This window comes from Aulonocara sp. 'chitande type north' Nkhata Bay, linkage group LG11 (genome assembly GCF_057382095.1).
Source record: "Aulonocara sp. 'chitande type north' Nkhata Bay isolate Kocher_YH1m ecotype deep benthic linkage group LG11, A_spYH_male_GT1.1, whole genome shotgun sequence".
Lineage (NCBI taxonomy): Eukaryota > Metazoa > Chordata > Actinopteri > Cichliformes > Cichlidae > Aulonocara > Aulonocara sp. 'chitande type north' Nkhata Bay.
In genome coordinates, this window is record NC_141354.1 from 14,444,279 (window position 1) to 14,460,253 (window position 15,975).

At 42.5% G+C, this 15,975-nt stretch overlaps 1 protein-coding gene across 3 annotated transcripts; it reads right to left on the minus strand.

Annotated features, from left to right (window-relative positions):
• Positions 1-1,308: 1,308 nt before the first annotated feature.
• On the minus strand, positions 1,309-15,665 carry ctnnb1 (catenin (cadherin-associated protein), beta 1). Of its 3 annotated transcripts, none has more exons than XM_086310710.1 (17): positions 15,497-15,665; positions 8,986-9,036; positions 8,272-8,499; positions 7,931-8,184; positions 7,604-7,842; positions 7,136-7,337; positions 6,873-7,017; positions 6,644-6,747; positions 6,387-6,521; positions 5,989-6,192; positions 5,413-5,571; positions 5,117-5,236; positions 4,694-4,844; positions 3,956-4,077; positions 3,771-3,831; positions 2,406-2,656; positions 1,309-2,114 (listed from the first exon to the last, which is right to left on the minus strand). In XM_086310710.1, exons 2-16 carry the CDS (start codon positions 8,996-8,998, stop codon positions 2,442-2,444), a joined length of 2,352 nt encoding a protein of 783 aa, XP_086166836.1. In that variant the 5' UTR covers positions 8,999-9,036; positions 15,497-15,665; the 3' UTR covers positions 1,309-2,114; positions 2,406-2,441. The 3 variants fall into 3 exon arrangements, with proteins under 3 accessions (XP_086166836.1, XP_086166837.1, XP_086166838.1); XM_086310711.1 differs by lacking the exon at positions 15,497-15,665 and adding an exon at positions 14,326-14,348; XM_086310712.1 differs by lacking the exon at positions 2,406-2,656.
• Between the last annotated feature and the right edge of the window lie 310 nt (positions 15,666-15,975).

Here is a 15,975-nt window from a genome sequence, read left to right on the forward strand (position 1 = left end):
CATTTTTCGGACCATAAGGTGCACGGGATTATAAGGCACATTAAGCGAAACAAAGCAGTCAGATAAATCAAACTTTATTAAACTCATTCTTCTTGCTTCCTCTACTTCTGTACCATTGTTTCATTAATGTTGAATTCTCTGGCAGCTGCTCTATTCCCATGTTGCTGCAGTATATTAATGACTAACCTCGTATTGTGGATGGATTATCTCAGTTGTTCTCCTGACTGAAGTTTGGTCCGTTTACAGCATCCTGCCATGCGATTGCATTTGTTTCTAACCATGAGGAACCTTCACGTTAACTTTTATAAGTGGAAGTGTTAGTGTTCGTCCTCCAGCTTCACTGTTTATGTTATGCTAACATAGCTGTGTCGCTAGCGATCACGTAGCACATCATTATATACCAGCTAGCCCAACTTCAGTAACCCTACAAACGTCACTGCTGTTTAGTTTCCCGTCTTCATTTATGTTGGAAGTGATAGCAGAGCTGTACGTTTGATTTTTTTCAGAAATCTCTCAGTCAAAACATGCAATATCATGCTTAGGTAACTAGCGAGCTAACTTCCGCTAGCTTCCTGCTAACTTCTAACTCCGTTAAATGTAATAACTTGTTTTCATGGATGCCTGGAAGTTAAACTTCATAGTTACACCTGGTAAAGCAGCAATGCTGATCGTTTTATTAAAGATGAAAGAATTTAGACAGTTTTTAACTCTAAGTGATGCTGCAGTGTTGTTTGACCTGAAGAATACGGAGTTTAGGACCCAGATTACTCCCAGATTTAAGAGCATCTTAGTCCGACAAATATGACAATAACAACGGCCGCTTGCATGTTCTGCAAAAAAATGTGCTTTGTTGTGTATCTGATGGACAAACACCAAACCAGTTCCACATCACGGAAGTTGCACCATTTTTACAAACCAATTCTGGTTCATCTGTTTCACTCAACAATCGGCCATGTGCGTATGAAAACAAAGGCACTGCGCACGCGCGTTTTACTCCCATTCTATCGCGATATTTCATTTTCCTATCGTTGCCTAACATTATACCGGTATTACCGTGAACGGTATAATATGGCCCAGCCCTACGCAGGAGGTCTGTCAGCAGGAAAAACTAAAATGTATTAAATAGTTAGGTCCAAGGTTTATGCCCTTCTACAATTTCCAAAGCTGTCTGGTGGGCCAAATGTGTGTCTGTCAGGCCAATTCTTGGCCCCAAGCCTTATGTTTGATACCCCTGCTCCCTGAAACGACTTCAAGTGTGTCTCATGTTAATCCTTGATTTGAGTAGAAATGAGACTTAAAGGCATACAGTTGAAATGACAGTCCATTTTATTGTTTCAGAACACAGCAGGCTACAGCAACCAGCTCCTCTCACTACCCCACCCACTTACAGCAGACCAATAGGAGCCCTCCTCCACCCCTGTCCTTTCAGACACTCCCACCCAGCTAGGTCAGCTACACCCCCTTTGGAACAGCAGAGACATCAGTGTCTCCCTTTAAAGCAAGAAAATAGCTTGATATTTGGACCATGATTTCCAATTCATGTTTTTATACAAAAGCTACACAATGTTACACTTGATCATCAGAATACAATTCAACTGATTAACTTTAGTGTTTGGACACCATTTAAAATGTGATCAGATCCTTTACTTGGATGGAGCATTACCACTTAAAAAAAAAATAAAAATAAAATAAAAATAAAAATAATAACTCAACACTACCAGAGACTGAAAATACAAGGGACTGCAAAAACAAGAGATGAGTATCATAATTCAGAATAATGGAAAAAGCAAGCTAGATTCAGTTGTACCATTACAGACTTAAGGAAAACGGAATAAAAAAGTAAAAATAAAGTAAAAATGAAAAAAAAAATTACATTAAAAGGGATTTGAAAACTAATTATTGAAAAATCTGTGTGTCATGTCAGGATTTGAGGTCAGCCCCCATCAGGCTGAAACCAGAACCAAACCGCACTCAAATCTAGTTTGTCCCAATGGAGTCCCCGTAGACGGGAAACTCTGCTTGCTGTTGTTGAGTCATCTTCAGGCACTTCTGAAACCTCGCCTCCTCCATATGGGCGAATCACGATGCAGGTTCATCCAGATCACATGATACAGCTGCAAGGGGAGAGCAGAGGAGAAATGAGCGGTGGGGAGGAGGCATGGCAGGCATTGGGTGAAGGACCACACATACAGATCAAATACAAGTCAAAGTAACTTCACAGACACCACATCACACAGCTTTGTAATTTGGAGCAGTCTGAACATGCAGCAGGCACAAGGAGTAAACCGACACTTCCCCCAGTCCTCGGGCTCTTTATCCAGAAACCACCTCTGAAATGAACACCACTCTGTTCAGCTGACACGAGGCCACAGAGTTGGGGGTTGGGGGTACCAAGTAAATCTTACCTAGTAGAAAGTGTAGTGTAATGTTGGTCTTGGTATTTACAGGTCGGTATCAAACCAGGCCAGTTGGTTTGAGTCGCCAGGTGGCAGGCCCTCTATCAGTTCCTGGGCATGTCCCAGGTCAGGCAGCCCTTCTACAGGGGGGTAGTCCTGGCCAGGGTGGTGCCCTCCACCCAAGTCATGATCCATCATGGGTTCCATACCCATTGTGTCCCCTCCGTAACCCCCCGAATGGAAAGAACGGTAACTTGGGTCTGGTGGAGGAGGAATGGATGGAGGAGACGCAGGTGAAGCAGAGCAGTTGTTAGAAGCAAGTTAACAAACCAAGCTGACACACAGTAGTATGATCACTGAAATGTAACACTGCAAATCAACACAGCACACGGTCAACCCTCCAGCAGACCAAATCAAACCAAAGCTGTTAACTCTTATTTCAGCTAAACTTGTGCTTCAGGTCACTGTTTAGTTGTTTCCACCAACAGGAATGCATCTGCAGTAGCCAGGGCCTTTTCTAAATCTATCAACATCAAGTCTGTTTTCATTTGGCTGACAAAGAGTCAATTAAAGCTGTTACTGCTGGAGAATTGGAGAGCATTGCAAATTAAAACCAACGCCAGCTTGCCCTCTAGCCTACTGATCGGCACAGTGTCCAAAATCCTGGACGCCGGTAATAATTAAAGAGATGGTCTGATCTTCAGCCAGGTCAGAATTAAAGACCATTTTGAACAATTTGACTGAAGTAGTAACACACTTTTCATGTCTTTCTGGAACATGCTGAGGAATCACTTGGTGCAGACTGGAACATTTAAGTGGATCCTTAAATTTAAAAACTGCTAGAAGCTTCTGTAACAGCACCAACCTACATCTGATGTCTCCTGAAGTTGTTTATAATAAAGCTGCACAACACTGAGGAGGAACATGAACTGTTTTTAGTTTGCTAATATCTAACAGTAGACCTCCTTCAGGTCATGCATCATCAGTTAGGTCAAGATGAAACACTCAAACACTAAGTGTCAGCTCATTAGAAGATCTCGACCCCGAGTAGATCTTTAGAGAAGTTGTTGGTCAAGTGGTTTACTTCATTAAGTCATATTTTCAAGTTCATTAGTGACACACAAATTTGTAATAGCTGTGTCAGATTGCGTATCTGTAATTTTGACTCTGATGAAGATCAGATCACATTTTTGATAAGATGAGTATATCAACTTAATAATAAATTAAGCCCACAGATGTACAAAGACTTCCAAAGAAGGCATTTAGAGCATCCCCAGTTTGATAATTAGCTCAACTGTTTTTATCTTGACTGCAGTAATAGTTGGGAAGCCTTTGTCTTCTGCTTTGCTTGCAAGTGTCAAATGAGTGACTTACCTTCTGGTCTGTAGCCCAGAGGCTCACCCTGAGCTCCGATATCCAAACCCAGATCTGCTGTCTGCAGAGAAACACATGGCAAACATTTGACAAAGTTTCAATTACACAAACACATGTGCATGTCTTTGTAACTGACTACACAATGTAAATAAGCATTACACAGTTTGTGTAAAAGTGTGTCGCACCTCGTTCCAGGCCATTGGTTCTGTCCTGAAGAGCGAGCTGGTGAGTTCTACAGAGAGGCGCTTCTTGTAGTCTTGAGGTTTGTCCTCTGACATACGGAACAAAACTGCTGCTGCGTATGTGGCTGAGAAAGATGGAAGCATGACTGCTTAGCCAACACATTTTTAGCCTTTAAAAACAAAAGCACTTAAAACAGCCATAATACAGCTGTCAGGGTTAACAAAAGAGACTAGGTATTACCCATGACTAGAAAGTTTATTCAACTAGCGTTCTCCACATCATTTAGAGGCCCAGGCTGCACATGAGACTGGACTACACTGATCCAAGTGTTGTGACATTTACATATATGCAACAATATAATGAAGTTGTCACCATAAATATAACTGTTTTAAGAGCAAGCTTGGCTCCTACTTAGATTCTTCAACCATGTGCTACAACACAAGCCCACAGTGCGTCTCTGCATGATAGCAGATGAGCCTGAACAAAAGAGAGTTACTGAACAAAAAGCAGCAGCTACATTGAACCGCTAGAGCTGCAAATTTTCAAGATGCCACTTTAGGTCCACATCACACTAAAGAGTCTTCCAGGAAAACACAAACAATTATTTCCAAGTGCCAGCGTGTTATCCAATTAAATCCCCTCATTGCACAGTTAGACTGGCACTTCTGAACATCTGCATAGTTAAATGCAGCTATTATGTGACTGATAGCGTTGTGTAAATGAGTGTTTTGGGTACATACCAACTCCTTCATTGCGGCTGTGCAATAGCTCTGTGAGTGGAGCAGTGGCTCCCTCAGCTTCGATGGCCTCAGCGGCCTCTTTATCCTGAGCGAGCTCACACAGGACGCCTGCTGCTACACGCTGGATGTTCTCAATGGGAGAATACAGCAGCTGCACACAAACACAGACCAACAGCTTAGTGAAAAAATAAATAAAATACTGAGCCTCCACAGATGCAGCCTCATGATACTACAATTTGTTCCCTCTGGAGAACCACCTCATGCATCCACCCAAACAACCTCTATCTGGGATCATTTTTCTAACCCAGTTCTCCTGTTTAATCCAGACAAGCTTCAAACAAATTAATCTCAATACTAAAAATATCATCCGTAATCTTGGTTAAATTATATTGTTTTACTTTGAGATTAAATCTGCAGACTGACCTGTACAAAGAGTGGAATGGTGTTGAGTCCTCTGATGACTATTCTGTTGTGGACATCTCTGGCCAGGATGTGAAGTGCTCCTGTACACCCTTCCACAATCTCCTCCATACGTACTCCCTCCTAATAAACAAACAGCGTAAGATCAGTGCACTTGCAGCATCTCTCTCTACAGACTTCTTAGTAGACCGGGTAGTACTGAGAACTACTGCTCTCTCAGTGAATTCCAGGCACCATGGACTGGTATTTATTAAAGCTGTGTGAATTCATTGAAATGATGAGAGTATGTGCGCTCTTACCACAAACTGCTGCTGTGTGCCTCCCATGCTGGTGCGTCTTTGTGTGTCTTGATGTGCTCTGACCAGCAGCTGAACCAGTCTGGGGATGGCGCCCTGCTCCCTCAAAGGGGCGTGGTTTGCAGGGCAGAGAGCCAGGTTACGGATCAGACCAACTGTAGCCTGACAGAAGAACACAGTTATGTGTCATTTAGCCACGATTTTAATGTCACTCTCAGGTTACGCATTAGCCACCCATAATCCAGAACCATACAGAAAACTTTTGTCTTGATGTATATTTGTAGACAGATTTACTGAAAAATATTATTTCAACTTAATTTCTCATCTTAAAGTCAATTATTAAACAAGCTGATTGCACTTGAACAAAAAAAAATTATTTCCTGTCTATCAGTACATGTAATATAACAGTGGAAATGACTGACATGTTTATGACAGCCTACAATATTCAGCTCATTATTTTAGCATCAAAACATAGTTAAGAGTGAAGTGATTTTCACTGCACTAAATGAATAGCAGCACGAGTGGCTGGCATTATGAAGAGCAGCTTACAGAGTGCTGCTGCCAAGTCTCTGTGTGTACCTTGATGAGTGGCCAGTGTGATGGCGGGTGCAGTAATTTGACCACTACAGGCAGGCCATAGTGCAGTCTGACAGCGTTCTGTGCCATCTCAGCATCCTGGTGTCGAGAAGTGAGGTGACGCAGGGCACAAATAGCTGGCTCTGTGATGTCTTCTCTGTCTCCAGCCCGAAGCACCGTGCGAACCAACGCCTCAATGCCTCCAACCTAGAGAGGAACAAATAAGGTGGCAGATTGTGAATGCAGCAGAAAATCTGGGCCTATAATTTAAATACAGATTTAAAACTAAATTTTTATATATATTTTATTTTTTAAATGAGAAAAACTGCTAGTTAAAACACATCACTTCGTATTATAGAAATTTTACATTTTCCTTTGCAAAAAATAAATAAAGTGCTCACCTGGCACACCATCATCTTGTTCTTGTAGTTGTTGCAGGTCAGATTAGACAAGATGCCAGCTGCACAGGTCACCACGTTAATGTCATCACTGCCAAGCAGCTGCACCAGAGTTCCTAGCAGACCCTCCATTCCCTCCTGGGTATAAGGATTGATAAATAGCATCAACAAAAAGTCAATTTAAATGTCTTCTGATGTATTTCACAGCCTGAAACTAATGATTAACACACAGGTACTGGTAATGGGGCAGCTTGCCTCACCTGTTTGGTGGCAGCATCTGACAAGTTCCTGAGAGTCCAGAGACAGTTCTGGACCAGTCTCTGGCTGGGATCTGTCAGGTGGAGTCCCAGAGCCTGCATGCCTCCTAACAGAAGGAAATCAAGGGCACATAGTGTTTACATACGCATGGTAAGAAAATACATTTCAAAATGTATACGATCTCAACTTTGTGGTGTTGAGTTTTCTGTACTGCAAGTTTATAAAACATACCAGCCTCTACAATGGCAGGCTTGTTACTGGAGCACACCGACAGAACCTTGAGGACACGGCTTGTGGTCCACAACAGCTTCTCATAGGTATAAGTTCTCATGATGTTGACGAGTGCCTGGGGGCCACCACTGGCCAGGATTATCAACTACACAAACAGAAAGCAAACAAATATGTTGATCTGCGTGTCAAATCCAGAGTAACACGCTGCAGTCTAGACGTACATAAGTCAGTTTCTTGCCTCAACACCTTTCTAGCCCCCTCACCTTGCTTTCCTGGTTTCCATAGGCCAGTATTTGGAGACAGTCTGTGGTGATGGCCAGAAACTTGACATTGGTTTTGCTGAGCAGAGCCACCATTTTCTGTAGCCCGCCAGCTAAACGAACAGCCATCTTGGCTCCTTCCTGGTGCAGGAGAAGGTTGTGGAGGGTGGTGATGGCATAGAACAGGATAGAGTCCACTGGTGAACTGCAGAAGAGAAGATTACTCAATTACTGGAAAATTACTAACAGATATACAGATGAAGTTTCTCTGCTGTCCTTCCTCTCCACAGTCTCAGTGAACTGAGACAATTTCTTCATGTCAGCTTTGGCCAAAAATCATGGTGTGATGATTTCCTTGTCTCTGATCAAAACATTGCTCTGCTTCATGCACTGGTGAGCTTAAGTACAGCAGACAAATGTAGACCCAGAGGGGAAGGGGGAAAAGTATGCCTCCACTCTCCTCCTACATACCCCAGCATTTTAACTAGAGCTGGTATTCCTCCTGACTTGAAGATAGCCAGCAGTCCCTCTCTGTGATGGGAAAGGTTGTGCAGTGTTCCTGCAGTGCAGCGAGCTGTTTCCACATCGTTTGTGTTCTGCATGGTCCTCACAATAGCAGATACCATCTGAGGTGAGCGCATGATAGCGTGGCGAGAAGCTTCTTTCTTTGAAAGCTGGTTAACCATCACTGCTGCTTTGTTTACTACAACCTGGAAGGGATGAAAACTAACATTAGCGAATCATATCAAAGAGGACAAAATTACTTCTGAGACAGTTCTGAGCCACAAACATATTCACCTGGTCCTCATCATTGAGAAGTTTGGTGAGCTCTGGTATTGCTCTTGTTGCCAGCTCAGCATCATCTTGATAGTTGATCAGATTGACCACAGCATGTTTGAGCATTTGTGACGGCTCTGCCAGCCTCTGGACATTGGTGGGGTTTGCTGCATCATACTGTGTAGAAGGGATCTGCATGCCCTCCTCAAGAGTCTCTGGGAACATTGCTGCACGAACCCGCTGGGCACGTGTCATGGCGTACTGACCATCTAGGTCTGAAAGCAAACAAGACCAGCTTTGTATGATTTGCAAACGGGTCACCTGTGACCTTCCTTGAAAAGATCACCAGCATTATAACCTACCTTGTACTTGCTCTTGGGAGAAGTTCTGGTTGAAACCCTGCTCCCACTCATACATGACCTGGTTGCTGTCAACATCATCTTCCTCAGGGTTGCCCTTCCCACTGAGGGATGGAGCAGTTGTGGTGGCCCCTGAGTGGATGCCTGAATCCAGGTAGGACTGTTGCTGCCAGTGACTGACTGCTGCCTTACGGTCTGGCTCCATGGCCATGTCTAGTTCCATCAGATCAGCTGGAAAGAGAAAAGCATGCATTCAACAAAAGGTCTATTCTGTAATTTCAAAGGATGTGTAGAGTTACAGACTTTAAGTGATTAATTCCAACTATCCAATTTTGTCAAAGGCTTGAGCTTTTCAAAGACATGGCTGACTTTAAAAGTAATAACAGTGGTGTGCTGATGTCACAGGGTGAGTGCATCAGCAATGGTTAATAGCCTCTGCAGTGAATAGATTTCTGTCCTACTATTATTTTCCAGTGTTTTCATAATTCAGTGTAGTAGGGTTTACCAGTAAAAGACTCCTGAAGCATGAAGTTGGATTTTACATGTGCCCCAAGTTTCAAATTGAAATCAATAACTAATTCAGCGTGCTTTAATGGCAACATAAATCTCTACCAAGCCAAGCTGTAATTTTGGTCTGCTGTAAAGTTTAATACACTGCATGTGTGACTGAGGAAGAAGCAAAGGGTGGGAACTTAATTAAGGGGGACTCAAACTCACCCTGGGAAGCCATGTTCCTTTCTCAAACCGTGGCTGACACAGCTTCCTGATCTGTAACAGGAAAAAAAATAAATCATTTCAGCTATGCAGCTACCTTCTCTACACCATTCACAGCCATTAAATCACCGACCATTTTACACTAAACACATATACAAGACCACAGCAGATGTAAACGCAGAGAAAAAAATTAGACTGAAATTAATAGAAGTTTAAAAAAAAAATAGAGTCTAGAGAAGTGACTTTCCAGTGCTTTCTTTCCTGTCTCCTCCCGTTCTTGGGTTTCCTCTTCCCTTTTAAGCCAGTCGTGCAAACAGCAACACACACAAGGCTACCATTAAATGTAGCTGCTACCAACTGGTGGCAGCTACATTTAATGGTGAGGAAGGACAGGGGAAGTAGAGCACTGGGTGGAGAAAGGAGGCAGGGGTGGGAGGGGGCATTCACATTCCTGCACTTGCTTTGAAGCTGGAAACGCTCTGCAGGAAAGTAAACACTGGCAATGGCAGGAGAAGGGTAGAGCAGGCAAACGGGGATTAATTTGGGGGGAAAAAAGCACGGCAAACTGAGAGAGGCATTTTCAATTCATACTCGAAGATAAATGTTATGGCAGGAAAGCATAAAATGGAGACTGGGGAAAAGACCTAAGAAAATATCTGCTAAAATGAGACATAAACAGGGGCTGTGTATCCATGGAGTCTCAAATCCTTTCATGAAACCCTTTCAAAAGTACACCTGTGGTTATGGAGCAGAAAAATGAGAGACCAAATCCCTTTCAAATCACCACATAAGTTCAGGCACGCTCTAATACCAGAGGCACACAAAGCCATAAATTAATTCTGGTAAAGAAAGCACAGGTAGTTAAAACCATAGCATTTCCTCAACTACATCAACAAAAATAGATAAACAAAGTCTTGTTACCACCAGAGTCTCTTCCCCCTGGTGGCCATTAGAAAGAAGGCATGTTTCAGTCCCTCAGTGTTTGATTCACCCTCAGACCTGGAAGCTGTGTCCACATGAAGCACACCCTTCTCTCCTGCATGACTGAACATAGTCACTTCAATCTTTACACAACTGCAGATTTAGGTCAGTCAAACTAACAGTGCTAATCAAAGTAACCTAATTTTTCACAAAAAACATTTTAGATTTTCAAATTACTCAAATTGTGAGCAAGCTTTCCTTACAGCAAAAGGTGTGTGTCAGATTTAGTTCTTGAAAAAAATATTTAAAATGAATGCAAAAAATATTTGACATAGTTTGCCTACTTATTTGTATTTTGTCAACTAATGTCCAGTGACAGTCATATATGAAGGAAAGATTTTCTTTCTAGTTGTAGCTCATTTCTGCAGAGCATTAGACGGCTTTAAGTTCCACTTCTGGGAGAAAATGTCATAACATTGTTATGAATGTACTACATTACAGAGAAATACAAATAACGTTTTAAACACCATTACTGATACTAACAAATTGGCGATGACTGTGTCATGGACACCAGCAAGAAGGTTAACACAACTCTCTGCTGAGTTAGAAAGTCACCTTCGAGTCTTTCTTCCTCTCAATGATCCCAGGCTAGAATTCATCATTTAATTACAATCCAATAACCACAGAATCAGCTGATTAAAGACTAATGTTTGTGTCTGAATGATGCTACTTTCGGTGGACTAACCAACATACCGTAGCTTGTTTTAAACCTTAAAACTAAGATTCTTCTTGTTGATTACGATCTAATCTTTTAGGGGGCAGTTCTCTCCCACACACTCTCTCACTCACACACACTCACACACACACACACACACGTTTTGATTACACGCCTGTGGACTGTATTTATCTGACAGCAGTAGAGAATTTGGGTTGTTTTTAATCAACTCTCTAGTCATCTAGATGTACACATATTTGTAGATTGTACTCTGTGTACAAGTGCCCCAAAAAGTACATAATACACTCTGTATATACACTCTGCTAAAAATACCTAGTTTAAAATCAAACAAGAAAAACAGCAACACATCACCATAAGCTTGAGTTTAATAGCTTTTCTTCCCAGCAAGTTATGCTAAAAAAAGATGACAAAAGGCCAAATGGAAGACAAATTCGCAGCAGTGGCAGACAAAAAAAAAGGCAGTCCAGTATGAATGCCAGTGAGTGTGTAGGAGTTGCTTGGGTTCAGTGGCTGCCAACATGCAAATATACTCAAGGACAGTTAAACTACTGCTCTGAATTACTTTCCTCCTCAACCACACCACCTTAGCTCAGCTGTATCATTAAAACCTGATCTTGAGTCATGCTCCAAGACTGCTGCTTCTAACCACAAAGGCACCAACTCAAATTCACTGTTCACACGCCATCCTCCCGCCATTGTAGTCCTGCCCTCACATAACCCAGCTTGCTCCTAATGGGAGCCACATATCCCATACAAATCAGACATACAATCAAAGCACATAATGGAACAATTTATGATTCACACTGGTGGAAAAGTGGTTCTTTACAACTGGCTTTGGAAACTGAGCCAGTAGTTTTTTGTGATGGGCTAAACAAGCAAAGTCTGGCATTAAACTGTGGTTCACAAATGGCAGCCTTACCCTAAAGTCACTATAAAGAACAACAAAAAAAAAATCATTACAGTATGCGTTCCTAGATTTCAAACCGGCCACAAAAATCTGAACAGGTTTCTTTGAAGTCAGATGTGAAATCCAATATGTAGTCGTGCCTGGTGGAGTTGAAAGCCACAAAATTGAAACCAGATGACAAATGAGTGACACACTAGTCACCAGAGTCGGATGACTGTCTTGTGTAATATACAGTACGTATACAGAATAAATTCAGTTCTATGTACCCCAAGAGAGCTGAAGGAACAGAGGAAGTTATATTCCATAAGTCTTCTAGGCAGATATCACAGAAAAGAGAACAGAAATATCGAGAATCATGCGCTGGTGACGTTACGATAGGTTCCAGGTCAACATTCAAACAACAAGGTTTAGACTGCTGCAGCACAGGACTGATTTTGGGAACAGTGACTGTGACACTGTCCTGATAAATAGTGAGAAAACATGCTGCTCAAAAAGAGAAGCAATGTTCATTAATGTTTAATTGACATAACATAGTGAAACATTGTTTTAAGGAGCTGGCCAGAGAACAAACTGTTCCAACAGGCTGCCTCTAGTCACTGCAGAGAGAGAGAGCAGATCTGAGTATCCAAATAGATCTGAATGCCATATTGCTTAATTTTTATGGTGCATAAAAAAATAAAGAAATGAGTGAAGGGAATTAAAGAACAAGTGTTCAAGAGAGGACTTGATTTGTTTCACATGGCAGAACCTCAACTCTTTGAACCAGCAGGACGTCTCCACATGTAGCTCTTAATTGCACCGACGGCATCTCAGTGAGGAAGAGGGACTAAGCCAGATGACTGACAGCGTTCACAAAGAAACCTAACCAACAAATAAATCAAGATGTGAGCCGCTAGTTAGTCTACGAAAGTCCACTGTGGCACCTTGTAAAATGTCACTAACAAAAACAAAAAATATTTTTCTGAACAATGAGAAAATTTCATCTGGTAATACTGGCGCTACGAACTCTACATGATTTATTCACACCGGGTTTCTTTGCTTCAGCATATTCATCAACCTTGCATGCCACTGAAACTCAGGTGCCCTACTTTTGCACTGATGTAAAGACTGACACAGTCAAAACGTGACTGAACATTTCCATAACATTAATCTAAACATCAAGTTTCTGTGCGTTGTAGTCAGAGCTTCTAGCCGTCCATGGGTGTTAGTACCTACTTGTTCCACATTTTATAACTGTTGGCCTTCGCTCTGTTGATAAAGTACTGAGAGAACACACAGCCAAATATAGTCCAAATGCAATGGGGAAAAGAATTGAAAAACTAGTAACAGATATTTGTTCGTGTCCATTTAATTCAAGACCCTACTGCATACCGCTGCTCTCCATTTCACTGTTTAGGTCTTTACCTTGTCCCTGTGGTCTGGACTAGGGTATCAAGTTTAAAGACGCTACAATGAAGGGGCTGCAGTCCCCACAGTACACTGTACGAAAGGTATTTGCTTATCACAGTGGAAACTTTCTCTTCAGTCACATCCTGTGATGGTGGGGCACCAACACAACCCATTTACTCTTTTTTTTGGTCACTGTCTGGAACCCTGTTCAGTCTTTTTCAGTCTTCATTTGTGAAAAACTAAATAAACCAAATCATATCCATTTGTCCCCAAATGAAATTCAAAGCAGCCAATTAATCCCATTTCCTGTTCCCCAGGGGGGGACTTCAGGTAAGCTCAGAGGCCAGTGACATGATGTCATTAGAGGAAAGAAGAAAAAAAACATTCAGTTTTTCTTGCTTCTGAAGGACAGTGGCTTTAATTTATTTCCCTGCCATTTAATAATCATAAAAAATTTCAACATGGAAATTTGTAGTTTTTGTATTTTCAAAGAAATGCCTTTCTTAAATACAAGACAACAAATTAGGCAAACCCATCTGACTCCTGCATATGCACTTACGTTAAAAACAAACAAACAAGTAAAACAAAACAAAAAAAAATAGTTCAATGCATCCATATGCGTAAATGACCCAAACAAGCTGTATTATCGGCACAGGCAGAAAGATGGGAGCTGCCACCGGCTTAGCACATAATGTGCAGGGTCAGCAGCACTCACTGCTGCCTGCCAACAATGCAAGAATGCCTGCAGCCGCTGCAGGGCTTTTTCTGTGTATCACCGGAAAAGTGATGGACGCCTGTTTAATATTTACAATCGCAATTCAAGCTGTAAAATAGGGCGCAGTGTGTACAGAGCGTGCAATCACTTCCTCTCAGTGTCTCATCACATACGCAAGTTTATGGAAAATTGATCAGTAATATCGTTTATTAAACGAGCGCGCTTAAGTCCACCTCAGACAAACACAAAGACCGGCAATGACAGACAGAAAAAGTACAATATTAGGTCATGGCAATGCCACTGGAAAGGCCGTATAGTCAAGTGGATGACCTCAAAACCACTACCGCTCTCGTATGTAACCCACACCCACGTTTTTCAGCTTAAAATTTTCAGTGCGTCGTCAGAAGAAAATGTTGCTGACGAGATGACGGGTTTGTAAGATTTGTTCCGCTGTGTACTGGGTCGGGGATTTCACCGAGGGACCGCAGAAGTACACAAGGAGAGAAAACGTTCAACAAATTCAAGAAAAACAGATGAGGGATGCATTCAAAATAAAACCAGTTTAGTTTCACGTGAACGAAAGGAAAACAAATCTGGAGCGGCTGGACGACAACATCCTTTTGTGAGCAGTCTTTCTTGAAAAATTAAACCTCCATTAATGGTATGTAAACACACCTCCAAGCCAGCACCTGTGCCGCCTCCGCAGCGCACTGGACGGACAGCTTTTATTCCACAGAAGGCTGGGGAGCCGTTTTGTGTCGGGGAGGATGACGTCCCAACTTTTCCTCATTAAACACCCGCCTGTCCCTGTTCCTACCAGCTCCACTCTGGCACCCCGTTAAAACCTGAACACTTCACGCAAATCTAACGAGAGCCGCTATCCAAAAAGGTCCAAGTAAGCGTGCCGCTGCCTCTGACTTTCTTGCTCCAACACCACTGACTCAAATTTCACACTCTGGCTCCTCCTCGTCTTCCTCCCAAAGCACCACGGCTGGGAGGAATTTTTCGGTCTTTGTTTAAAAGGACGAGTGGAAAACACACTGGAGCCCACGACCTAAAATAAACTTTTTTAAACAATTTAAAATCGACTTATTTTTTTCTTAAAGATAGACCACTCTACCAGAAATCGGCTTTACTTAACACCAGGTTTAAACCAAGTTTTTCAAAATACGCACTAAAACTTCAGACAAAACATCTGCGCTAACGTTTACGTGTTTCATACCCCGACTAACCGTCATTCGCAACTTTAACGAGTAACTTTACGCCATAAAACAACGGAATCCACCGTATACCGAGCTTTCAGACCGGTTGCATCTTTATCTTCAGCTCAGTCTGTTAAAACTAAAGCAGCTGCAAAAAACAAAAAAACAAACGACCCACAGACGACACTCAACTCGAGCAAACATGAGTCAGAATAGTGGAATGTAGCCAACTAATACTTAGGCTAACATCTGCTAACGTAAACTACTAAAACACGCTAGGAAACGCCATCGTCGTGAACTCCCGAAATCCCACTTACGGTTTCCAAATAACTGGGCGGCAATTGATCCGTGGCGTAAATCTGGCTATTGTAAACAACTGCTTATAATGCCGAACACAAACCACGTGCTATTAAAGAGTCAACCAGTGTCGTCGGTAAAACAGTTATGTTCCCATTAGGCGGTGGCTGGCATATCCCCAATATATGCCGCGAGAGCGACGGGCTCGCTCGCTCGCTAGCTTGCGGCGGCGGCAGCAGCAGCAGCATCCCCCGGCCGGTCCACACACAACAACAGTCCTCATTCCTGCTGGCATTCAGAAAAGACAGAAACTGAGTGGTGCCGATAGTTTGAATGTTGAAGCCTACCCTTGTCAACACAGCAAGTCCGTCCACTCGGGTCCTGGAGAGTAAAAAAAATTCTCTGAAATGGAAAAAGTCGAGGAAAAAATTGAAGCCGAGCGTCAGCGGGGAGCCCTCGTCCGCTCCCTCCACAGGCAACTGAAACCGACTTGGCCGGAAAAGCAGAGACTGGAAAATGTAAGATGGCGGCATGTTTATATAGACCGGAGAACACCTCGAGTGCACCCATATCCTGCCGTGAGCTCGGATAAAGTAGAAACTGAAGCCATATTTTATCTTTATTTCGTCTGACGTTTACGCACTTCTGTATATATTTACCAAGCTCGATAGCTACACGCGTTGGTTGTGATAAATACTTTATTTTTTAGGGTAAAGCTAGCCAAATTCCACATCTGCACGAGTATGAATACACAATGGAATGAAGTTCCGGCTGACTCGAAAAGGGAAATCCGATTCCTTTCCCCCGAGTTAAATCTCATGGACTC